The sequence below is a fragment of the Anabrus simplex genome, chromosome 8 (assembly GCF_040414725.1).
Source record: "Anabrus simplex isolate iqAnaSimp1 chromosome 8, ASM4041472v1, whole genome shotgun sequence".
Taxonomy (NCBI): Eukaryota; Metazoa; Arthropoda; class Insecta; order Orthoptera; family Tettigoniidae; genus Anabrus; species Anabrus simplex.
In genome coordinates this window covers 213,102,465-213,129,439 of record NC_090272.1, presented here as the reverse complement: position 1 = coordinate 213,129,439, position 26,975 = coordinate 213,102,465, and the positions used below count along the sequence as shown (strand labels likewise).

The following is a 26,975-nucleotide window of genomic DNA, read 5'->3' as shown; positions in this document are numbered from 1 at the left end:
TTAGGAATGGTAGGAGGGTGTGTATTCATACTGATGAAAGATGAAATTATAAGCTACAATAAAGTTAAAGATGAGAAACACAAAGTTCTAATTCTCTAAAGTTAATAAACAACTTGAGTTTTTGGAGTGTACAGAATACAGTTCTAATTCTCTAAAGATAATAAACAACTTGAGTTTTTGGAGTGTACAGAATTGGAAAGGGAGGAACATGACTGTAGCAGGTGATCTCAATTTACCAAATGTCGATTGGGAAGGTTGTGGGAATGACAAGAACAACCAACAAATGGTAAATAGGTTAATCTGGAAAGGATAGCTGAATCAAAAAGTGATGGAGCCGACTAGAGGGAAGAATATTCTGGACTGGGTGCTGATAAAACCAGATGAGCTCTCAGAGAAAATTAAGTAATATATGGTTTAAGTGATCACAAGGTTGTTTTCGTCGTAGTTAAAAATAAATGCATTAGAAGGGAAGGTTGTAAAGTAGGACTATTAGGCAGTACCATTTGCCTCATAAGACAAGCATAAGGAAGTTTTAAAAAGTAAGTGCTAAATAAAAATGTAAACAATCTGTGGAATTGGTTTAAAGCAATTGTTGAAAAATGTGAAAACAGGTATGTATCTTTACAGGTGCTAAGGAATTGTTAAGATCCATTATCTTATAACAGAGAAGTAAAGAGTCTGAGAAGGAGGTGCATGTGGGAAAGAAATACACTTAGGGCCGGTTGTATAAACATAGCTGATCCGAGATCAATTTTGATTCGAGATCAGAAAATGATCCTTTCCAAGCTGCTCGTTGTGTTGTATAACATTGATCCGGATCAACTTTGATCCGTCATCGTAGAATTTCGCTTGGCAACGTCGTAAACAGCGTGGGAAATTCATACTAATCAGGAGTATGTTGGTAGTAAAGTCACATTATTTCATGTTTTAATCTCTGTGACGTAGTGTCAATCTTGGTGTCAATCAGATCTCAAACACCGATTGAAAAATGGACACGAACTTGGATGTCAATGAGCGAAGAAATCGAGCGCCGAATTTTACAGCGTACGAAAAGGAGTTGTTGATTGATTTAGTTGTTACTAAATATAAGAATACGATTGAAAATAAAAAGACTGATGCTGTAAGTACGAAAGAGAAGGAAAATGCCTGGAAAGCACTAGCTTCAGACTTCAATTCCCACGCAAATGTGGCGCGACGGGATTGGAAAACATTGCAGTTATGTTACAAGAATGTAAAACGACGAACGAAGAAGTCGGCTGCAGACGATAAAGTAAGTAAAGAAATACATATTTGCGTATTAATCACTAGTTGAGACTTCGGAGTATCGTACTTAACCAACTGTACATTCTTACTAGGTCAGCATTCATAAAACAGGCGGAGGTCCATTCGTACAACCTACTGTGGATGAAGCTGGACGGAAACTCGTAGCAGCATTAAAACCCCAATTCCTTCCACTAGCCTGCGAGTCCGATTGCGATGCGAACTTCCACCAAGAAGTTATTTTTGGTAAGTTAACCTTGAAATCCTGGTATAAATAATTAGGAATACTGGTACAGGATGTTCGAAGTGTAGACTCATACAGAGCTACGCTTTTCACAAGCATAAGGCATTGTAAATTAATTACCGATACACAGGACTATGTCTGATGTTAGTTTGTTTTTCGTTCTAGTAAATATTGCGATAAGCCCTTTACCTTAATTAATCGGTCATCGGTAACTCCAATAAAAATTACAAGCTACCCCTTGTTGACGAATGACAGGTTAACTAAATACAGTGCACATTTACTATGGAAGTACATAATGTCTAATTTTATTATTTAGATGTACGTGAATGTGATGTGGAGGATCCTGCACTTGCAATGGAAACTGCAGTGAACGAATCACAATCTCAATCCGTTGCTTTCGTGGAGGAAATAGCTGTCAGTGGGGTTTCTTACAACATGGTAATGTATCAAGTTACGTGACTACTGTATGTTGCAAAAAACTTAAGGGTGTTAATTCAGATAGATATTACATATAATGGCCGGTTTCTGGTACACTACATTTCCCTATGAGTTACCTAAATGTGCTTGTAACTAACTGCGCTGTTAACTGGAAACTTAAATCCATATTAATAAGCCCTGGTAATGAACAGTACAGATATCGTCATGTTTAGTATTTCTCGTCCTCCAATAGATGTATCTATGCAAATGTTTTTAGGGTAATTTTGGTAATATCTAGTTACTTTTACTAGCAGAAGTTTCCTATAATGAGAACTGGTTGGCAAATATGTACACAGTCATTTCAATCAGTCTGATTCAGCGTGTAATAATCTCTCATAATAAGAATATATCTGATCTAATAACGCAAAAACTAGTTATATTTCCCCTTCTTTCTTATTCACAGCACGCATATATGGTCTTAAATTTCACCTAGATGCGTTGTCGTCACTAAAATTATAGAAATACACTGCGATTACCAAACAGATCACTTTTCTCTGATCCAGAACACAAGCGTAAACAATAATAATATAAATGAAAAAAAGTGCATGTAATTTCACCTGATCAGATGCCAAACTCTTCAAGAATTCCATTTCTTCTGGGCTTTCACGGCACAACTTGAACAATACGAAAGCGTTACAAACTGCAATCTTCAATAGCCAAAAGAAAATAGATACCGGTACCACTACATTTTTCATTAGTATTTCCGTAATGTACTCTTCGAACTGAGGATTTGTATTTCTTATAACTGCAACGGACTAGTCACTTGAGAAGTTTTACTTACACTGACCACGCAACATGCCTTGACAAAAATACTCTCGCAACTGCTGACGTTAAGTCCACAGATAAGAAGCTAACATAAACTACAGCTCCCTGCGAGATTTTTAATTAAAGAAGTCCAGATGTTTTATGTTTATTGGGAGTCTATCAGACCTCACGTCACCGGTTAAAAGATATAATACGGTAACATTAAAAAAGCAACAAAAATCGGTAGACTATTTATTATTCAGCAGGCTTATAGTAAGTGCATACCGGTACCTAAGAGATCATGTAGTACAAATGTAAATGCTACTGTAATGGTAAATACTCCCTAATTTCAGATTGGGTGTTCACGAACTGTTGGTGAGACTCGTGGTTCAAAGCCTGATGAAAGAAATTTTTAACATTATAGTTGCACTGAAAGATCAATTTGAGCCTGGTAAAAATCCGTTTGATTTGAGTTCCATTTTATTTGACGATTCATTTCCCGTGTTAGAATATTTATCTACAGTAGGAACGTCATGCTCCGAGGTGATTGTAATCGAAACAGCTGGGACAGATGACACCATACAGGTGGAATCAGTTACTAAGCCAGTGATAACGTGGAAGTAAACCTACGGACCGAAATATTGTAAACTCTAGCACACCCAAGCACGTTAAAACTAGAATGAATGACTGTAAATATAGTATAGTCAGTTCATTATCACTAATGTTTACAAAACTAATTTGCTGGGATCAATTCTAGCATAGAGGTACCTACAGCACTAGCTGCAGTTACCAGTCTTTGCGCAGATAACTGTGAATAAGCCGATAACTGTTGTTTCGGAAACTCATTTTAAATGTATCACCATGTTCGGTCACTGATAACTACTCATCTATAGATAACTGTCATTCCAGAAACCGGTCATAAATCAAATATACTTTTCACACGCTTAACTGTTCCTTATTACTATTCGACTAGCTTTTACAGCACGACCATTCTTCTTCTTCTTCTTCTTTATCATCACATTCTCGTATTTCAATTCTGACTGACTGATTTTAGGAACAAGTACCAGATACAGATGTCAGTCCTGGCCCCAGCAGCCGAACTTCACCTCCTAAAAAGAGAAGAGCAGAAGCTGAGGGAAGTTTAAGGGACAACTTCTACAAGAGAAGACTGGAATGTCTAGAGGCAGAACACGCCATAAAAATGGAAAATCTCAAACTAGACCAGGAAATGAAAAAATATGAGCTAGTGACGGCTAAAGCCAAAGCAAATGTACAGTCTTGTTAGTAATTAGAAATATTAAAAACATACCTGAACACGTTGTTAATTATTTCATTCCTAACAGCAGTATTTCCTCCATTCATCCCACCTTCCTCGAAGACAGAAAGTTCCTCGAAAACCCTTCTTTCTGCAAAAATATCTCCTTCTACTTCAGGTTCACCATCTATGGAATCTAAGGCCATGTAGGACAAACGTTGCCAATATAATAGGAGGAACCCGAAGCAATTTCACTCGAAGACCCATCTTCAAGCAGGGAAATCGTCTTTTAACTAGCCCGAAAGTTCTTTCAATTGTGGATCGCGATCTCTTATGAGCTCTGTTATATGCCATCTCTGCAGGTGTCGCTTCGTGTAATACTGGAGTGAGAAGGTACTCGCAGCAACGGTAGGCACTGTCTCCGAGAAGAAATCCTTTGGGCATTTCCCCCGCCTCAAACCGAGCATGAATTCTAGAGTTATCGAATATATTACTGTCATGTGCAGATCCAGGCCACCTTGCTACTATATCTAGACAACGCAGATTAGCATCACATATAACCTGTACATTCAAGGAGAACCATCCGTGCCTGTTCCTGAACACTTCGGCGTTGTTACCCTCTGGCGATATGATAGGCACATGTGTACAGTCTATAGCACCAAGAATTCCTGGAAAATGAGCTATGTCATAGAAATTACGCATGATTCTCCTTGCTTCTCTCTGGTCAGTCGGCATATTGATAAATTGAGGTCTCAACGCAGCAATTTCTCACGTTACTTTATGGATGACTCGACAAACCGTAGCTTTATATCAATTTTGAATAAATCACTAACTACGATTTGAAAACTCCCTGTCGCGTAAAATCGCAGAGTCAATAGAATCTGGAACATTGGAGTAAGTGGCTGGTTTCTATTCGTTCGTTTCATTAGAGAGTCTCGAAGTCTACCTTCAATAACCTCAACAGTGTGTTTGGTTAGACGGAATCTCATCTTAAAAGCTTTGTCGCTAAGTTCTAAGAATGGGTTTCCTCTTTCTTGGAATACTCGGAGAGACCGCCGAAATTCTTCATTATCGTCATCTGAAGAAAAATCGGAGAAGTCAGACATCTGTAATTCAAAGACAGAATCGCGATAAAAATCCCTTCATCAGATTAAATACCGGTAAAAATGCAGAACATCTTTTCTTTTTCTTACCGTGATTATTGTTACGGCACTATTTTGCACTACAAAAGCCCTCTTCTTTTCACGTTGATAAATGCGGCCTACAATACCGGTACAAGAACACTACTTGATCCGGATCACAAGGCTTGATCCAAGGAAATCGTTGGATCAATTTTGATTCGTGATTAAGGAAAAATGATCTCAGATCAACGTTTATACAACACAAATTTGAGGATCAACGTGATCTAGAATCAGTTTTACACCTTGATCTAGGATCAACTGTTTTATACAATCGGGCCTTAGAAATGGTTGTGAAACTAAGGAGAAATTGAAGGTACTTACTAGGAAATGTAATCTATTAAAGAAGTCAGGTAAAGAAAACATGATGGCAAGCATAATTGGCAGTCATACAAATTTTAGTGAAAAATTCAAGGGTATATATAGGTACTTTAAGGCAGAAACCGGTTCCAAGAAGGACATTAACAAAGACATTTACAATAAGATAAAAAAGTTGAAAATCAGAAAAAAAGCTGGAATTGATAAGATTTCTGAGGTTATACTAAAGACAGTGATTGGGATATTGTCAGAGCCTGTTTACAGACTGAGCTCATGTGACCCCACCACTCATGTGTCCATCGCCACCGTGAAGCTCTTAAGGCAATCTTCATTCCAAAAGAGGAGGCTAAACATCTGTCCCCAGGGGATGCAGTGCCACCTAGATTATATGGACTGCCTAAGATCCATAAAAAAGATGTTCCGCTCAGACCTATTGTTAGTGCGATAGGTTCTCCGACGTATGCTCTGGCTAAGTACCTAAGCAAATTGCGTCAGCCACACATAGGACATTCTGAATCATACGTCAGGGACTCTCGATATTTCGTCAATAAGCTGTCAACCATAACCCTTCAACCTAATGCACTTTTGGTGAGTTTCGATGTGGAGTCCTTGTTCACTAAAGTGCCGATTGATTCGGTCATGTCTCTCATTGAACACCTGTTCCCTGAGGACATTACTAAGCTATTTTACCACTGCATGACTTCCAGCTATTTCTTGTGGGGTGGGAACTTTTATGAAGAGACGGACGGAGTGGCTATGGGAAGTCCATTTTCGCCCGTAGTGGCTAATTTCTTTATGGAGCATTTTGAGGAGGAGGCTATTGCTTTGGCTCCCGTCAAACCTATGATATGGTGGAGGTATGTTGATGATGCATTTGTGGTCTGGACAGAAGGTCCTGAGAAACTTCATCTATTTCTAAACCACCTAAATCAGCAACATCCTTCAATAAAATTCGCTCTGGGGATGGAGTCAGACGGATGCCTTCCTTTCTTGGATGTTCTGGTAAGAAAGAAACCGGACGGCTCCTTAGGATATATCGTCTATCGTAAGCCTACCCACACAAATCGCTGTCTTCATGCAGATTCTCACCACCATCCAGCACAAAAACAAGGCATTCCCACGACACTCGCCAAGAGGGCGAGACAAATTTGTAAACCATCAAATATCCAGGTGGAGATGGACACGCTCAAAGTTGCGTTCAAGGGTAATGGTTACAGCGATTTGCAGATTCATAGAGCGCTGCATCCCAGAGAAACGACCAAGCAAAGCTCACAGAAGGAAGAAGTGAAAGGAACTGCCTATTTGCCTTACATTCACAACACCACAGATCGAATTGCCAAGGTCCTCCGCAAACACAGTATAAAAACCGTGTTTGGCACTGCCACTAAAATTGCTCACAGTCTGAGTAAAACCAAGGACAAATTGTCCCCACTCTTACATCCTGGGGTATACGAAATTTCCTGTACTTGCAGTAAGGTATACATCAGCCAAACATGCCAGTCCATTTGTACCCCTATCAAGGAACGTAAACGTAATATTCGTTTCAACCAACCAGACAAATCGGCAATAGCTGAGCACGCTCTATTGTCGGGTCATGATGTCATGTTCCAAGATGCTCGAGCTCTTTATGTAGGTAGTTCCCGTCCCTGTCCCTTCACTGTTGTTATTTTGTCTCGGCGTTTTCCAAATTCGTGCGTTCCTTATTGCCAGATGTTTCAATCCAGGCTTGTGTCAATGTCATACACCTGTCAATATCGTATGTTCCGTACACATGTTATGTGAACCTCTTAGACTGATTCTGATGGTTTGGTCAGATTCCGCTTCGAATGCTAGCGCTGTGCCATGTCTGGGGAGCCATCTGGTGGCGAATGAACGTACCATTTCCACTTGTATTATAACGTCTAAATTTAAAGAGTCATTGTTTAAGAAGCCTTTCTTGTGGACAGTCTAGATTTTCTTCTGATGATGCAGAGCACAGTTCTCTGTGAAACAAAGAATTTCGCCTTATTTTCTTGACACGGCATAAGCCCAAAAGCCTATACAGTATGATGTCTATTATCTAGGCTTGTTTAATAACTTTATTTACCACTATACTCCTTCTTGTTTGTAAGATATAGATAAAATAGATACATGCTAAAACATCATTAGATGAGAGAGTCGCCCATTGTGGTGTAATGAAGGTAGAATGGGTGTAATATTGAACAGTTTTAGGTGATGTAGGACAATGATATTATAATACTAGGTTTCTTGTTCCTTAAAATGTTGTTCCAGGTAAAATGTAGACAGCTCAAAAATCTAATTCATTAGAATTGTTGTTCCACTTAATGTAAAAACATCTAGAAGGTTTGAATTTGCAAATGTCAAATGTAGAATAAGTTAAATGTAATACCACCCAGACAGTAGTGTAGAAAATAAACTGCTGTTCAGTATGTAGTGCGAAGATGAGGAGCCATGAAATAAAATTCTTGCGAAGAAAGAAGCTGTGTCAATTAGACATACGCCGAGGACAGCATTGCTACTACCACTGGGTCTTTATCACCTCCCCATGTGAGTGGGGGCAGTAGAATTCCCTGCCTGTCATAAGAGGGGATTAAGGGGCCCCAGGGCTTCTTAACTTGGAAGTGTGGATTGGCAACCCTGGACCCATTAGCTGAGTCCTGGCATTGCTTCCACTTATGCCAGGCTCCTCACTTTCGTCTATCCTATCTGACCTCTCTTGGTCAATTCTTCTCCTTTTCCGACCCTGATGGTATTACGTGGCCTTCGTGGCCCTTGTCTTGCTATGGTCGATACCCTCATTTTGCACGGAGTCGGATCCCTTCCATTTTTGCTCTCTGCTTAGTGTCATATAGAGGATGGTTGCCTACTTGTACTTCCTCTTAAAACCACTGCCGCCACCACCACCACCACCACCACCACCACCACGTAATATACCCAAAACTTTCCCATGCACTAATTTCTGTAATTAACTTCAAACCTACTTTCATTTTCTTTGAAAATGTTTAAGAAAAAGCTTAGGTAAAGAACAGATAGGGCATTTGCCACCTGGGCAACAGCACTAAATGAAGATGATTGATTGATTGATTGATTGATTGATTGATTGATTGATTGATTGATTGATTGATTGATTGATTCATTCATTCATTCATTCATTCATTCATTCATTCATTCATTCATTCATTCATTCATTCATTCATTCATTCATTCATTCATTCCTTATCTATAGTATGAAAGGGTTTAAATTGGTAAAATAAACTTAATAGGCCTACCGGACGGTACCAGTTTTACATAATGTACGGTATTCTTTCTTATCTCTTTTGCAAGGTTTGTATATGTTCCCTTCCCATATGAAATAGTTTTAATACAGTATGTTCAGTTATTTTATTTTATCTCTAAAAATACATGTCATGGTAATCAAATTTAAATATTGTGACTTCTTTCAGTACCGTAGGCCTTATATATATCAGGCTATTTTGGTATAATTCACAAATGAGGAAATCAGCTGGCTATGTGTTGAAAGTGTATTTCATGGTATAAGTTTTCAGGCAGTATGCATTTTAAGAAGTTCCCTGTTTAAGTGGTTTTTTTTTTTAGCAGTCTCTTGAAGAATTTCTTAATAGAGGTTTTAGAGTATTGAATAGGTTAAATTTTATGTTTTAATTTAGATGAAGAGAATATGATGGTTTTCTCGAAACATATACAGTATATTAAATTATATGTATTAGATAGGCTTTTTTATTAGTATTGACAAGACTGACCCATGAAATCACCTGAGTTTACAGTGTTGAGATTATTTGTAGTAGGGAATATGTTGACACTGGATTTTACCCTCTCCCTATCTCATCATCATCATCATCATGCACAGCATAGCACATAACATGCAGTCCATCATACTAGATACAGAAATGCATCTCCGCCTCTGAGGCTAGGTGTAAATATGGTAACTTCTTGACCAAAGATGGTGTGCACAAATAAAAAATGAAGATCACACACTGCCCACCATCTTGGCCAAAGGACTTAACATCAAAGTGCCCTGGCGTGGGAAAGAAAAATCATGTGCATGCACACACAGTACTCAGGTCTAAATTCACTTTATTCTTCAGTGTCAATTTTCTCTTCTGTCATTTTGTGTTGTATATGTTGGTAGGTGGTCGGTGTGTCTTGAAGATGGATCACCACTGTCCCTGGATCAACAACTGTGTTGGCCACTACAACCATGCTCATTTCACTGCCTTCTTGTTCTGGGCTGTGTGTGGCTGCCTGCAGGCTAGTGTGGTGCTCACCTGCTCTCTCTACGTGGCTCTCAACCGGGTAACATCAATGTATAGCATTTTGAGTACCAGAATATATTCAATTCTTAGTCACCAATTTTCATTTATTATGTTGGCAGAACTGTACTATGTGCACCACAGACAAGACTGTTACAGACTCCTGCAACTCAGTGGTTTTTTTTTTTTTTTTTTTTGCTAGCTTATTTTACAGCTGACCGATCTGTCACTTACCCTAACAACTGTTGGTGAGGTGGCCTCTTAGTGACAATTCATTGGTCTAGAAGACTTGGCTTGTAGTGAAATTCCATTGGTCCAAATCATCAATGGTGCATAATAAAGAGCATACCCAATTTGTGAGGGAGGAATGCATCATTTTAATCCCTCAGTGATGTGGACAGTTTAAGAGCCGCATTGACCAGCGTATGGAGGTTATTCAGATGTGAGTGCTATGAAAAGGTGTCGGTTTCTTTTAAAAGTTCACTGTTACTACATTATTTTCAAACGTTTATGGGGGATACTAAAAAAACATGTAATTTCCAGTCATTTATTTTATATTACTTTATTCCTTACGTGTAATGGAAAATAGGCCTGCCATGTTTTAGGCTGAGTGATAAGGGTTATTTCAAGATGCAATGAAAGTTATTGTTATCAAACCTTGGTAATATTGTGAGGAGAAGTTGGAGACTATAGTTCCAAGATACACAAATCCCTGGTTAAGGGGACAAATATTAGTTCAAGGGAAAGAGGTAATGTATTTTGAGGTATTTCATCAGCCATTACTTGGTCTTGTGTGCACCGTGTGTACTCATTCTTTCTACTGTGTGTGCGATCTTCCTTAGCTTAGTGAATATAAACATTTTTCTTTACAATTTGCTTTACATCGCACTGACTCAGAGAGTTCTTATGGTGATGATGGGGTAGGAAAGGGCTAGGATCGGGAAGGAAGTGATCGTGGCCTTATTTAAAGTACAGCCCCAACATTTACCTGGTGTGAAAATGGGAAACCACAAAACACTATCTTCAGTAGATATATACATAAATAATGATAATAATGTTATTTGTTTTATGTCCTACTAATTATGGCTTTCAGCGATGCTGAGGTGCCAGAATTTTGTCCCACAGGAGTTCTTTTATATGCCAGTGAATCTACCAACTCAGCCCATCTTAGCAGTTCAGTTTGGTGTAATGCAATTATTGTCTGATTTATTCATAATTTCAATTACTTTACATTCATTCAAACTGGTCACTGTCATACCTCTGCATTGACCAATGTTACCTCTCAAACTGAGCGCGAGCCTAGTACTTACAAGTTGTAAGATGTTTGTAGGTGCTGAAAGAAGTAGTGTAGGAATTCCCAAATAAGGTTGAAATATTCATTGATTGAAAGGCTAGAGATCATTCTATCTATACAAACTTGAAAATTCAAGTTGTTGGTTACAGATCCACTGCAAAGTATCAGAAAGGTGAAGGAATGCATGCTCTAGTGGCGATAGTAGAGACTTCATGATTTTCGATAAGTAAAGAAAATATTGGATTATATCAACGTGCCTATCAGTGGAAAGATTATGATCTATTTGTCAGTCTACACAAGAAAATGCCACTTAGTGAACTAAACACATGCCAGAATGCAGCAGAATGTACACACACTTAAATGAAAAGAGATAAGACTGTTTCAGTCTGTAATAGAAGAAGAAACAAACACTAATTAGGGTTAATTAATTCGCAAAAAGAAGAATGAGTTCTTTAGTTTTAAAGATTTGACAGCATTATAACTTTACAACCTGAAACAAAATTAATTTAGACCCACAGAAGTCTATACCGTGCTTGAAGGTTGGCACCATGTGAAAAAAAAAAAAAAAATCTATAAAATGTTTGGAAGTCAGAGTCAAGGGGCAGTTACACCTATCTCAATTGAATTCTGGGAGTAATGCCATTCTGTTATGAAATTCAATCAATAGCAGTGACTGTCGATGCAGATGGAATAACTAATGTTGCATATTTTAGAATATTTTGCTATAAAAGTAATATCTTTCTGGATGTGGGTCGGTGGTCTTCTTCAAGTATTATGAAGTAAGATTTATAAGATATACCTTTTGAAATAACAACAACTTGTGCTGTGGTATGTATAGTACAGTTTTACCATTATGTCAAAGTATTTTGTTTGACTTTGTTTAGTTTTTAAATGTTAAAATTTGTTCCTTATTTTCTCTCAAAAGAGTGACTGAATGGGTTGCTATATTTCTAGAAAATAGATCTCGAAGAATTAGAGTAGGTGACGCTTTATCTGACCCTGTAATTTAAGAGGGGAATTCCTCAAGGCAGTATTATCGGACCGTTATGTTTTTATATATGTATGAATGATATGAGTAAAGGAGTGGAATCGGAGGTAAGGCTTTTTGCGGATGATGTTATTCTCTATAGAGTGATAAATAAGTTACAAGATTGTGAGCAACTGCAACGTGACCTCGAAAATGTTGTGAGATGGACAGCAGGCAATGGTATGTTGATAAACGGGGTTAAAAGTCAGGTTGTGAGTTTCACAAATAGGAAAAGTCCTCTCAGTTTTAATTACTGCGTTGATGGGGTGAAAGTTCCTTTTGGGAATCATTGTAAGTATCTAGGTGTTAATATAAGGAAAGATCTTCATTGGGGTAATCACATAAATGGGATTGTAAATAAAGGGTACAGATCTCTGCACATGGTTATGAGGGTGTTTAGGGGTTGTAGTAAGGATGTAAAGGAGAGTGCATATAAGTCTCTGGTAAGACCCCAACTAGAGTATGGTTCCAGTGTATGGGACCCTCACCAGGATTACCTGATTCAAGAACTGGAAAAAATCCAAAGAAAAGCAGCTCGATTTGTTCTGGGTGATTTCCGACAAAAGAGTAGCGTTACAAAAATGTTGCTATGTTTGGGTTGGGAAGAATTGAGAGAAAGAAGAAGAGCTGCTCGACTAAGTGGTATGTAATACCAATATAAATGGTCCATCATTGGACATTATAAATTTTCCAGCTAACTCATTCCTGGTTGCCAGCGTTTCGCCCTCGTGTGCTAGGGTGGGCTCATCAGTTGGTACCTAGCACACCTACCAATACGCTGGCTAGTGCATACCGTGGAGGCCACTGCGTAGGCTAACTGGAGCCACCGGCAGTGCCAATGCGCTAAGAGACTTTGTCTCATTACCAAAAATTGATGCCTGCCTGGCCATCAGATGATACAGATGTTGATTCCCATAGGGAATCTGAAATATTTTACTCATTCAGGACAAATATTTCAGATTCCCTATGGGAATCAACATCTGTATCATAAGTGGTATGTTCCGAGCTGTCAGCGGTGAGATGGCGTGGAATGACATTAGTAGACGAATAAGTTTGAATGGCGTTTATAAAAGTAGGAAAGATCACAATATGAAGATAAAGTTGGAATTCAAGAGGACAAACTGGGGCAAATATTCATTTATAGGAAGGGGAGTTAGGGATTGGAATAACTTACCAAGGGAGATGTTCAATAAATTTCCAATTTCTTTGAAATCATTTAGGAAAAGGCTAGGAAAGCAACAGATAGGGAATCTGCCACCTGGGCGACTGCCCTAAATGCAGATCAGTATTGATTGATTGATTGATTGATTGACTGTCTTCATTCTACTCTTCGTTTTGCTCAGATTTTTAAGGTACGAGTCTACCAGCTGTCGCAACTTCCTATCATCCATATTCATTTTACTCTAAGGTAAATTTTAAAAATTTTAGCACAGAGGAAGGTAACTTAACAGTAGTTACACGCTGAAGACCTCTTATGAGGATGTATTACTGAGAATAAACAACATTCTAGAATTGAAATCTAATGTTTATTGAACCATACGAGAATACTCTAACACAAAAATGATTAGCAAATTCTGATACATGATTCTTCAAATGAATTATCTACAAGACTTATTTTGTGCCAGTTTTGATGTATGGATCAGAAACATGAGTGATGAAGGAGAGGGATAAAAGTAGAACACAATCAATGAAAATGAAGTTTCAAAGGTGTCAAGTAGGTTTAACGAGAATGGACAGAGTAAGAAATGGGAGAGTTTGGGAAATGGTACATGAAGTACTCCTACAGGAAAGGAAAGGATAGAAAAATCAAGGTTGCAGTGGTATGAACATGTTAAGAGAATGGGGGAAGAGAGGATACCAAGAAAGATGTTAGAAATTGAGCTGAAAGGAAGGTGATCTAGAGGGAAACTGCAGGACAGATGGCTAAAAGGTGTAAAGATCATCATCCGGTCAAGAGGAGGGAACTGGACGACAGTGACAGAAGAGAAGTGGTAGATGGACAGAAAACGATGAGGAGGTTCCTGGCAGACACAGCCTGTTGTTGAAAATGGCTCTAGATTCTTCGTATTCTTCTTCTTATTCTTCACCTTGATTAGTCCCACTTATTTGGGGTTACTGGTGCGGACGTTCATCCTATACATTTCTCTGTCCTGAACCATGTCCCCCACATGCCTCCGCCGTTTCATGCTTTCTTGAATGCTGTCCATCCATCGCCTTCTGGGTTGTTCTCAACTCCCCTTTCCTGGTGGAAGCAGTTCAAACATCTTATTTTCAACATAATTTGATTTCTTCTCTTAACACGGCTGTACCATCCGAGCCTAGCTTCTCTGACTTTTTCAGAAACTTGCACCACGTTAAGTATTCTCCTAATACCAAGCAAGTGGCTGGGTGGTTTGGGTCACGTAGCTATCAGCTTGCATTCGGGAGATAGTGGGTTCGAATTCCACTGTTGGCAACCCAGAAGATGATTTTTCATGTTTTCCCATTTTCACACTAGGCAAATGCTGGAACTGTACCTTAGTTGAGGTCATGGTCACTTCCTTTCCACTCCTAGCCCTTTCCTATCCTATCTGTAGCAGCAGGCGGTGAGCGCGTACACAAAATAATAATAATAATAATAATAATAATAATAATAATAATAGTACCGGGCGGTACGCCTCCACGCCGCTTATTTAAAATTTGCGCCAGTTGAAACTCCTCTGCTGGAGGAAGTCTGAACTTTATCTACGGTATTAATTTTCAAGTTTCTCAGAAGATGTCACTACTTGGAAATTTTGGAGTTTTTGAACTGGGCCATTTTTTATGTATTTTTGTTTTACCTGTAGTAAGAAGTGTGAACTTTCTCTTCTAGAGGACACTACTGAAAAACTACAATGGTGCACCCTAGTGCGAAGTAAAAGAACTGTTTTTTGGAGAAATTTTTATTTCAAAAGTTTGTTTCTTGTTAAATTTCTTTCTGTTATTGTTTAAGTTGGCTGTATACCCCTTTCTTTCCCCTTGTTTTGAATTTAGCCAATCCTGAATTTCTCGAATTAATTTTCCACCAATAATATGTTTCTTCCTCGTATTGTGTAGGGGTTTTCTTGGTGAACCAATAAAATCCTTGTGGGAGGGTGTTCTCATTCCAAAAACGCCTCGAACTTTCTGCGAGAGTATATAAACTGCTGATTTTCGGGTCTCGGTGCCACTTCAGTACCATCTTTCAGTGTGTAAAGTACATAGCAGGGGGCGGGAAGCGCCTCTTTCTTCGGGTAGCAGTTCAACAACCAGGTAATGGCCATTTAATAACTTCTTTTCTTGCTAGCTCAGCAGTTTAACTCTCGGGGCGAGTCCGAAGCGTTTCCACCATGTAACCTTTTCCTAAAATGTAACTACTCTTAGCATCTATTATCTTTTAAAGCTACATATTGGGATAGAGAGTGCTTAACCCTCTCGAGCTCCCACTCATATTGTTTTGAGGTGAACTTATTTCTCACAACTGATTCTTCCTTAATGTAAAGTAAATTGTTCTTTTCTAAAGTCACCTCTGTAGTATGGGATTAGCCCTTGCATTAGTGGCCTAGAGCCAGATTAGGTTTTAAAACAAATGCATTAAGAGTGCAGATCGCCTCCTCTCAAATTGTTATTCTAGAGGTCATGTAATTAACCTTTTTCTCACTTAATAGACCTCAGTAGGTTGGGTATTTTACCCCTGTGTATATGTCCTTAGAGGACAGCTTGAAGGTGGAATTAGGTGTGGCCTTTGACAGGCTTAAATTTTGAGAGCAAGTTGCTCTTTCTTGAAAATTTTGTTTTCTGCGCGCCTCAAGGAGGCCTGACTGTGTAATTTGGAGCAAGTGCTCCTGGGCATGAATGGGATTTTCTGCCCCTCTGTTGAAACTTGTGTTGGGGTAAAACTGGGCTAATTGCTCAAGAATTGTGAGGTTGGGGTTCGAAGCCCAAATCCTAAATATTGTAATTGTACTTTTATTGCCTTGCTACTCTGTACCTGTCTTCCGTGTTATTTCTGAATTTTGGAAAGAGAATATAACCTTGTTAAATTTTACATTAACTTTAATTTCGTAGTTTGAGACCCGTTCACACCCGCACCTTCTTTCACCTCTACCTACCACAAAAAAAACCGGTAACAAGTGGTAGCAGAGCGTGGTTGAATGGGTCTCAATTTAGCCCCTTTTGACGGCTAAGCATTGCTTTGATCCGAACTCTAACAATTTTCTCTGTTGCTGGAATTTTTTGATTTTTTCGGTTTCAAAATTGTTTTGTCATCATGCCCGGCCCTCGCGATGTTCTCCATCTTAACTATTTGAGCAAGGAGGAGTTGATCTATGAATTGACTATTAGAAATGTGCAATCTGGAGGCACGGTTGCGGTAGACACAAACAAGCTTAGAGAGTCCCTTGATTTGCCCATTTCCATCCCCACCTTGGGAGAGAAAGAAATTGACGACTCTCTTTCCACGATCACTGATAATACTACTGAGCTAGCATCTGTAGTTAGTTTTTTTTGAAGAAAATGATCCTTCTCCTAATCAGATTAAACGTGTGCAAGCCAGGCTATTTCATTTTTCAAATAGAGTTAACGATCTGTTGTCTCTAAAGTTGAATGACGTTCAGAGGAAGGAAGCTAGTATGGTTCTCGATAGTCTTTCTGAATTATCTAGTAAGGTCACCCAATTGTTAACTGGGGAAGTTCCTCCCAAAACTGATCAACCCGTCACGGTGAATGTAGGTAGCGAGGAAGAGCCTCCTAAGGGAGACGTCAATAGGAAAACTGTTGCGGCTCAAACAACCTCTGCCCCATTGGACAACGAGTCTGAACGCCGTAACTCATTGAATAATGTACGTTCTGAATTAACGTCCTTGCCACTTAAACCTTTACCGACTATGTCACCTGGGTTCAGCAGCTTGCCTCATCCATTGGCAATGTTGCTCAGAGGTATCTCGAAGTTTTCTGTTAACACTACCAGTGAAGTTATTTCTTTCTTAAGGTTTTTAGTTGAATTTCAGGATCATGCCCTTGTTTTTTCTCTTTCCCCATGTCAGATTTTGCAAATCATCTATCCCTATGCAATAGGTATTCTCTCAGACAAAATAGTTAGAGCCATTGCCGAGCAATCATTGATTGAAGACTTCCACGCCCACTTGCTAGCTAACTTCATCCCGGCTAGGGCAAGGTCCTCCCTTATTCAGAAGTACTATTATCGGGTACAGCGCTTGGATGAAAACTTGGCAGATTTCATCCAAGATATTAAGTTCTATACTAGGGTGTTTGCTCTTCACTTCCCTGAGGATCAGATTGTACAAGCTATTGTGGAAGGCATTTCACCATCCTATAGGTCATATTTGTGTTTCGCGGCGTGCCCGCAAACTTTCTCTGAACTTGAAGCATTGGCCGTCTCAGCGGAAGGAGTTAGATACGCCGATTCTTTGCGTGTCGCGAAAGAACCCCCTCCTTCTTTTAGTAATCTTCGGCCTCCACCTCGCCGACCAGTCACACCCCGTAAATGTTATGCTTGCGGGTCGCCTGACCATCTTCGCAATAAGTGTCCACTGATCAAGTCTAGTGGGACAAGGAATGGAGCTGGTTCATCACAAGGCTGTTTTAAATGTGGGGCTTTCTCACATATCGCCAAGAATTGCCCAAATTCAAATAGCACCCCCTCCTGCTCAACCTCTGGTGCAAATTCCACCAATGCCAATAATAAAAAGTGACTAGTGGCTTCGGCTGAGTCGACTAATCCACTTTTCCGAGGCTCAGCCCCTGGTAAACAGGTCGAAAATTCAGGGAACGTTCAATCTTCAAATTCATCTTTTGAATGCCCCAAAGAATGTCTTAGGATTGCGGCGGATACCCCCGCACAGGTTCCTTTTCTTAAAATTGAGTTAAATAATGAACCAATAACAGCTTTATTAGATTCAGGCAGTGTTTATTCAATTATTTCGGATCAATGGTATTCAAAATTGAAATCTGTTTGTAAACTTCCTGACTATTGTTCCTCTTCGATCCAATATGTTTCGGCTAATTCATCTCCATTAGAAATTCTAGGTTCTTTACAGGTCAAAATTCGTATTTTTAAATTTACGTGGAAAATCAAATTGTTTGTGGCCAAGCACTTGTCTTGCCCCATTATATTGGGAGCTGACTTCTTTTTTTACACTGGTCTTGTGCTCGATCTTCAGAGTAGGTCGTGCACTTTCAAATTTGCTTCCAATTGTAAAATCCCCTTGTTAAAATGTAATTCTGCATCATGTTCATCTATTTCGCCTACCCAGGATGAGATGTTGTTAGACCTTAGACATCTACCTGAGGAGCAGGCTGATAGTATTCGTAAGTTGTGTCAGTCGTTTCCAGAGGTGTTCTCTGATACTCTTGGTGTTACTGACCTTATTGAATACAAAATTGAGGTCACGGATTCGATTCCTGTCCGTTTTCCACCTTATAGGCTATCTCCACCAAAAATGAAGGCTCTGAAAGAAATCATCGATCAGATGTTGAAGGATGGTATTATTAGGCCCTCTAAGTCGGCGTATTCTTCACCTATTTTTCTAGTCCCGAAACCCCAAGGTGGTTTCAGGCCTGTCATTGATTATAGGGCTCTCAATCGGAAGGTGGTGTTACAATCTGTGCCCCTTCCTGACCTTCATTCTTGTTTTTCATGGTTTCGTAAGGCCAAGTTCTTTACTATCTTGGACTTGAATCAGGCCTATAATCAAATTCCTCTAGCGGAAGAGTCTAAACATCTTACAGCGTTTGCCACGGATTGGAATTTGTACGAATACAACCGCGTGCCTTTCGGGCTCCCCACGGGAGCAGCTGTACTCACTAGGCTGCTAGATGGGGTCTTCTCTGACATCAAATTTGAGTACTTGTATCACTACTTGGATGATGTCGTCGTATTTTCGGAGACCTTTGAAGAACATCTAGATCATCTGCGAGAAGTTCTCAATCGCCTTCGTAAGGCTGGGTTAACTGTCAAGTTGTCCAAGGTTGCCTTTGCTAAGCCCTCTATGTCATTCCTAGGGCATATTGTGTCACCTGATGGTGTTGCCGTCGATCATTCTAGAACACAGGCCATCCGTGCTTTTAAACCTCCTAAGGACATTAAAGGTATCGCCAGGTTCATAGGTATGGTGAATTTCTTCAGGAAGTTTATTCCTAACTTCGCTAATAGAGCGGCGCCCTTGAACCTTCTTCGTAGGAAAGGCATCAAATTTGAGTGGGGACCTTCTCAACAAGCCGCGTTTGAAGATCTTAAATTAGCTCTCTGTAATGCCCCTGTCCTTGCTATGCCTGATTTCTCAAAGAAATTCATCGTCCAAACCGACGCGTCGTCGGCGGCGGTAGCTGCAGTCCTTCTTCAAGAGACTGAACTAGGGAGGCGATCCATCGCCTATGCATCTAGGACTCTATCGGCTCAAGAAGCAAAGTATTCCATATATGAGCTCGAAGGTTTGGCAGTCTTATTTGCCTTAGAAAAGTTCCGTCTCTATCTGGAACATGTCAAATTCGACCTGGAGACAGATAATCAAGCCTTAAGCTGGGTCTTAGGTAGGCCGCGTCGTACTGGTCGTATAGCCCGTTGGGCCATCCGTATTTCTGCCTTCCAATTCGATGTCTGGCATATCAGAGGTACCGAAAATGTTGTTGCTGATGGACTCAGCCGTATGTTTTCCAATCGAGACCCATGATCCGTTCGATAGTTCTTCACCTCCCGAGTCCATGCTATCTGATGTTAATGCCATCTTAACAGATGCTCCCATGCTCTTTAGGGATATCGAGAAATACCAACGTGAAGATCCGACGCTGGCTCCGATAATGGAAACCCTTTCTTCTGGGGAACATGTCGTCCCTTATGTTCTGAGGAATGGTGTTTTATGTTGCCCATCGAGGCATGATAAGATGATGAAAGTTGTCGTTCCAGCTGTTCTTGTACCTATGATCTTCAAGTATTATCATGAGACCCCATTAGGAGGGCATCTAGGCATCTTTAAAACTCGTGAGAAGATTCGTGAAATGTTCATCTGGAAGGGTATGGATGGTGAAATCCGTGAACTAGTAAAGGCTTGTAAATCCTGTCTGCTTAGTAAACCAACCATGTCCACCGAGGTAGGCCTTTTGTCTTCTCATCAAGCGTCGCGCCCCATGGAACGCCTGTATATTGATTATGTAGGACCCTTCCCCCAGTCGAAGGGAAATGCCAACAAGTTCATCTTTGTATGCGTAGATGGTTTTACAAGATTTTCCTGGTTATTTCCGACTAAGCTGGCTACCGCTCAGTCCACCATTACTTGTCTAAATTCTATCTTTGCTTCTTTTGGTCCGTGTCAATATATTTTATCTGATAATGCTAAGGCTTTCACATCTAATTTATTTCGTAAATTCTGCTTTGACCTGTCCATATCTCATGTGACAACTTCTGCTTATTACCCTCAACCATCTCTGGCTGAACGGGTTAATCGTAATCTCAGGTCCGCGCTTATTGCCTATCATCATGAAGATCATTCTAGATGGGACACGTCCCTGCATTGGTTAGCTTTTGCTTTGAATTCGGCGGTTCATGAATCTCACAAGTTTACTCCAGCTTCTTTGATGTTTAAGTTCGTTCCCAAAACGCCGCTGTCTAACCTCTGGTCTCTGAGTGACATTCTACCTGAGACAATAGACCCAGACAACATCAAAGATCTTTGGAAGAAGGCTAAAGCCAATCTTAAAGTGTCTCATGAAAAGGTTAGGGAAAGATATGATCGTGGACGGAGACCCACCAATTTGAAGGTAGGCGACCAAGTGATGGTCAAGAATTTTGTTCCCGTGGGCAAGCTTGCCCCCAGATTTCATGGGCCATGCATAATTCTCGATTTCCTTACGCCGGTTACGTTGTTATTAAGTAATCCAGCCACCGAGAGGATATTTAGGGTTCACCTGTCCCAGGTGAAACCTGTATAATTTCTGTGCTAACTTGCTTCATATAATCTTGAAAGGAATATGAAGGTTATATTTTTTTTGAGTTTTCACTTTTAAGGCATTCTGCCCCTTCTATAATATTTTGTTTTATATGTAAGCATTTTTGTAAAACCTGCCCTGAACCGTTAAACTGCCATCCTGTCGTTGCCACGGCCATTACCATGCTCCCGTCTCCTGCTCCACTACACTCAGGGGCTTGTACACGAAATGGATATCTGCACGCCGCTGGCCCCTCAACCTTTCCACAAGCCTGTGCCCTCAAAAAGACGATGGTCCAACAAAATTCTGCCGCCGAGCTTTAATGTTTCAGTGCCCCCGCAGCAGCGCGGCGCCGTACCGCTCCTGAGGCAGGGTACGGGCCCGCCCTTCTCCAGTGAGGCCAACCTGTGTACGGCGAGCCGGAGCCCTTCTCCCGGCCAAGGCTGATGTGTGGCGCACAACTGTAACTGGCCCGCGACCTGCATGTTCGCCGCGGGCGCGGCGTGCTTCAACACCACTACTCCTCTCATTGTGCGGGCGTGCGGTATCTCAGGGTACTTGAGGGGTCCGGGCGGCCTCCTCTGAACTCAAGCAGCGGCGGCTGGTCTGGCCGTCAAACTGATCAACGTTGGAAGTACATAGCCAGCTATATGGACATTCCAGTTCAACATTACTACCTTTTCTTGGATTTTACTGCAATCCTTGGTGGACTTAGAAAATTTTTCCTCAACTTTAAAAACTAAAGTTTTCCTTCTGAATTCAACTTCTACAAACATAAAGACATTACTTCAGCAGTTACTACGAGAAATTTTGAAACTGGATCAAATCAAATTTCAACAATTTTGATAAATGCTTCTGCGATTAATCTCCATATCAACATCATAACTTGGACCTTGTTTTCAAACAAAAGTTTATGTTCTTCTGTGTTACCCCTTAGAGGAACTTTTGGGGGGGGAGGTCTGTACCGGGCGGTACGCCTCCACGCCGCTTATTTAAAATTTGCGCCAGTTGAAACTCCTCTGCTGGAGGAAGTCTGAACTTTATCTACGGTATTAATTTTCAAGTTTCTCAGAAGATGTCACTACTTGGAAATTTTGGAGTTTTTGAACTGGGCCATTTTTTATGTATTTTTGTTTTACCTGTAGTAAGAAGTGTGAACTTTCTCTTCTAGAGGACACTACTGAAAAACTACAATGGTGCACCCTAGTGCGAAGTAAAAGAACTGTTTTTTGGAGAAATTTTTATTTCAAAAGTTTGTTTCTTGTTAAATTTCTTTCTGTTATTGTTTAAGTTGGCTGTATACCCCTTTCTTTCCCCTTGTTTTGAATTTAGCCAATCCTGAATTTCTCGAATTAATTTTCCACCAATAATATGTTTCTTCCTCGTATTGTGTAGGGGTTTTCTTGGTGAACCAATAAAATCCTTGTGGGAGGGTGTTCTCATTCCAAAAACGCCTCGAACTTTCTGCGAGAGTATATAAACTGCTGATTTTCGGGTCTCGGTGCCACTTCAGTACCATCTTTCAGTGTGTAAAGTACATGGCAGGGGGCGGGAAGCACCTCTTTCTTCGGGTAGCAGTTCAACAACCAGGTAATGGCCATTTAATAATTTCTTTTCTTGCTAGCTCAGCAGTTTAACTCTCGGGGCGGGTCCGAAGCGTTTCCACCATGTAACCTTTTCCTAAAATGTAACTACTCTTAGCATCTATTATCTTTTAAAGCTACATATTGGGATAGAGAGTGCTTAACCCTCTCGAGCTCCCACTCATATTGTTTTGAGGTGAACTTATTTCTCACAACCGATTCTTCCTTAATGTAAAGTAAATTGTTCTTTCCTAAAGTCACCTCTGTAGTATGGGATTAGCCCTTGCATTAGTGGCCTAGAGCCAGATTAGGTTTTAAAACAAATGCATTAGGAGTGCAGATCGCCTCCTCTCAAATTGTTATTCTAGAGGTCATGTAATTAACCTTTTTCTCACTTAATAGACCTCAGTAGGTTGGGTATTTTACCCCTGTGTATATGTCCTTAGAGGACAGCTTGAAGGTGGAATTAGGCGTGGCCTTTGACAGGCTTAAATTTTGAGAGCAAGTTGCTCTTTCTTGAAAATTTTGTTTTCTGCGCGCCTCAAGGAGGCCTGACTGTGTAATTTGGAGCAAGTGCTCCTGGGCATGAATGGGGTTTTCTGCCCCTCTGTTGAAACTTGTGTTGGGGTAAAACTGGGCTAATTGCTCAAGAATTGTGAGGTTGGGGCTCGAAGCCCAAATCCTGTAAATATTGTAATTGTACTTTTATTGCCTTGCTACTCTGTACCTGTCTTCCGTGTTATTTCTGAATTTTGGAAAGAGAATATAACCTTGTTAAATTTTACATTAACTTTAATTTCGTAGTTTGAGACCCGTTCACACCCGCACCTTCTTTCACCTCTACCTACCACAAAAAAAAAACGGTAACAATAATAATAATAATAATAATAACCATCATCATCATAAAAATAAATTAGGAAAATTTCAATGTAGCGGCGGCTTCACAACAAGGCAGGAAAATAAGACGCTTGACTTATAAACATGACTTACAGGTTTAATAATGACTACTACGGAAGGATTGTGGAGCGTGGTAGGAACCCTAATAAGGCCATGGGAATGTATATCATTGGGGGGAAAGAGAAGCATGCGGTGATCACCCTTGAGCTCTGATATATTAACATTAACAAATGAAAAGATACGATTCCAAATAAAACAAGACAGATAAATGACAGAGTAGCTCACAATAATACACGGATCAAAGTATATGTAAATGGGCTTAGAAGACAAAACCTGTAATCTGATCAAGCTCTTCAGACAATAGGAAATTAACTCCAACATAGAATTGACACTGAATGACGGAAGGCAATCTCAAACGAAATCAAAACTCAAATATGACATACAATATCGCTTTTGAAGAGAGAGAATTACATTTACGTTAAATTACAAAATGCTAAACCAGAAAAGAGCGTTGCCACCGAAAGTTAAAATTCTGTGACAGTCTAGCAAAATTAAAATTGGTGATTGCGGGAATCTAGAGGAAACTCCGACATGCAGAATTTAAATAATGGAAATTTACGTCAAATGAGAAAACGCCGAAACACCAGAATAAGTTATTTTATTTTTCCTTTTCTTCCCATTATTCCATAAATAATGACTAAGGAGTGCAAGTGTAGTAACTGTGGGTGTGGCCAGGCATTAAGGAGTATGAGGGAGGAGTTGGAGAGTTTCAGGGAGATAATTAGGATTCTCTCAGAGGACAGGAAGGAAAGTAAGCCTCCCTCAAATAATGTACAGGATACAGTAGGTGTAAAGGAGGGACGGGAAGGAAATGGGGGAATTGTAGAAGACAGGTGGTCTAATGTTTTAAGGGGAGGGAGATTGCAGGCTAGGGGCATTGTTCAGGACCAGAATTCAGGACAGGTGTCTGTGAGAAATCGGTACGAGTCACTCCAGGTAGAAAAACCGAGGGAAGATGAGGAACAGGGAACTGTTGCTGAGATGTGTGGAAGTAGGAGGAAGGGAAAAGGTAGGAAAGGGAAATGTAGTGTAGTGGAAAGGAAAAGACAGGTGAAACAGGGTCATGGGAGGGAGAAAAGGGAGGAGGAAGTAGCTTCTGCAGCAGTGAGAGAAGATAGGGCTGACCAGGAGGGGAGGGGATCAAACGAGGTGGGTAGGGTTGAGGCTCTGGTCATGGGGGATTCCATCATTAGGCATGTGGGGAAAGTGTGTGGAGGAAAGGGAACAAGGGTAGGGTGTTATCCAGGAATTAGGTTGAGGCAGATGTTGAGGAAAGTAGAAGAGAAGCAAGAGGGAAAGGAGAAGGTGGTAATGTTACACGTTGGTACTAACTATAAGTACCAACATAATTGGGGATGTGTGGGCTCTGGTAAATGCAGCACGGATGAAGTTTAAGGAAGCGGAGATTGTTATCAGTGGAATACTGTGTAGGAGGGATACTGACTGGAAGCTGATTGGGGATTTAAATGAGACTGGAGTGGATATGTGGGAAACTGGGAGTGAGATTTCTAGATCCTAATGGGTGGGTACGAGACGCACAGTGCTCCCTAAAGATTTTAGTACTTCACTAACGGCAACTAACAGAATTATTTTAACTTTGCATTTTATTTATCTGTGCGTTGTTTTACACTTACTTGTGATCGGCTGATGATGACCAAGAATACTAGTCGAAACCGGTACCAATTTTAATTAAATAGGAATGTAAACTTACATTTCTTATTTTAATAGTATTGAAAGGTTGAACCATTTTATATCTTCTTTTAACTTTATAGTAAACTCACTTCAATAGAGAACCCTATGAAATTCTTATCTTTTAATTAGGACCAGTTTTGAGTTTGCATTTCCCATAGATATGTATGTGTATGATATGTTTAAGACATGGGACATTAGGCTGATTGTGAGTCTTATATTGTATGGAGATGTTAAGCCTTGAACAGGCCCTTTGGTGTTATTCGACAGGAGTAGACTGGGTTTCACTCTTCTCTCTATAGATTAAGCACAGTAGATTTAATTAGTCACAGTACGTTATCATGTAGTGTCTTCACCTGTGTGCAGAACAAGTATTCCAACAATCTACAGCATTCTCTAACTCATTCATTGTAAAGGACTAAACAAGTGACAAATCAGGTTGGGAAAAGAAAGAGATGAACACAAAAAAATGAACATACGATAGAATAAACACAATTACATGTTGGTGTGGAAAGGAGTAACAGGAGGAGACATGAAAACACAGAAGAACGAAGAAAATACCCACATCTCATACACAGATGTGCTTTCTCCTCATCAGTCCCAGGTCTTCTCCATTCATTCTTAACTTAGTCTTTATCTCCTTGTTTTGAGTACCTTCTGCCATTGTTCCCACCTGTTGGTATCAGTGATCATTCTTGCTACTTTCATGTCTGTTACTTCTAACTTATGAATAAAATATCCTTACCTCCATTTTCTGAAAGAAAATCTGGTGTCCTGCAGCTACAGATACTTCTCGTAATGTTTCAATCTGGAGGTGCGTGATGTTTATACCGTTATTGGGTAGTCCCTTTCTCCACTCACAGATGACCTGTTCTAGAACATGGTTGAAAAGAATGGCAAGAGCCTACGCCCTTACAGAATACCAGTCTTCATCTTTAAGGGTCTAGAGATTTTCCCCGTAAATTACACTTTTGAATATGCGTTGGTCATAGTCTGTTTGATAATAAATGGAACGAGTCTTGTCCGTGTCCATCTCCTTGAGGATATGTAGAGAAAATGAATTGGTTGATTGAGTTATAGGCCTTAAAATCAACAAAGATCAATACAAGTAATTTGATGCAAAGAGATCTGATTTTGGTGATATTCTTAAGTGAAAAGATCTGTTTACTGCTGGAGCAGGTCTTACGGAAGCCAGTCTGTGGATCAACAATAGGTTCGCTGCAACTTCAAAGTGACAGGATTTTATAGGCAACTGAATGAAGCAATATGCATCTGTAGTTATTCACATCTGCTTTATTGCCTTTTTTGTATGGTGGTGATGTATAAGAGCCGATTGTCACTCTTCCAAGATTCCTTCCATGTTGGCAACAAAATTGGGTTTGGTATTTTCAGAAATTGGCAACAATGGAAATCTTGCCTGATGTCTTGTTGTTGGGGAGAAATGCAATGATTTGGGTGATATCTTCTTGATCAGGAGGAAGAGAATCAGGATGGATCAGACAGAAATTGTATCTTTGATGCTGTAGGAGGACAGTTGAGGAAGGAAGTATTAAGTTAATTATTCAGAATTTTCATGATTATTCAGAATATGATTGCCGTTCTCATCCTGGAAACACAGCGAAGGAGTTTGGTAGCAAGTAAGTCCAGATTTGAAATGCTGGTAAAAATCACCAGTGGTGTTGCTCCTGAAGATTTCACCATGGGTCTCAAGCTGAGCCTTTTCAAAAGCATTTTTGCTTTA

General features: G+C 40.1%; 1 protein-coding gene and 1 long non-coding RNA gene across 3 annotated transcripts in view; both read left to right on the top strand.

Moving 5' to 3' along the window:
- LOC136878991 (palmitoyltransferase ZDHHC6) overlaps positions 1 to 26,975 on the top strand; it is a 68,211-nt gene that overhangs the window by 13,381 nt on the left and 27,855 nt on the right. For both annotated transcript variants that reach the window (XM_067152661.2, XM_067152660.2), the window contains exon 4: positions 9,624 to 9,787. In XM_067152661.2, the coding sequence (XP_067008762.2) occupies positions 9,624 to 9,787 (164 nt within the window). The remainder of the gene's footprint in view (positions 1 to 9,623; positions 9,788 to 26,975) is intronic.
- LOC137501833 (uncharacterized) lies at positions 197 to 4,021 on the top strand. Its single transcript, XR_011018637.1, has 3 exons — positions 197 to 1,506; positions 1,821 to 1,942; positions 3,780 to 4,021. It is a non-coding gene; the product is annotated as an uncharacterized lncRNA (long non-coding RNA).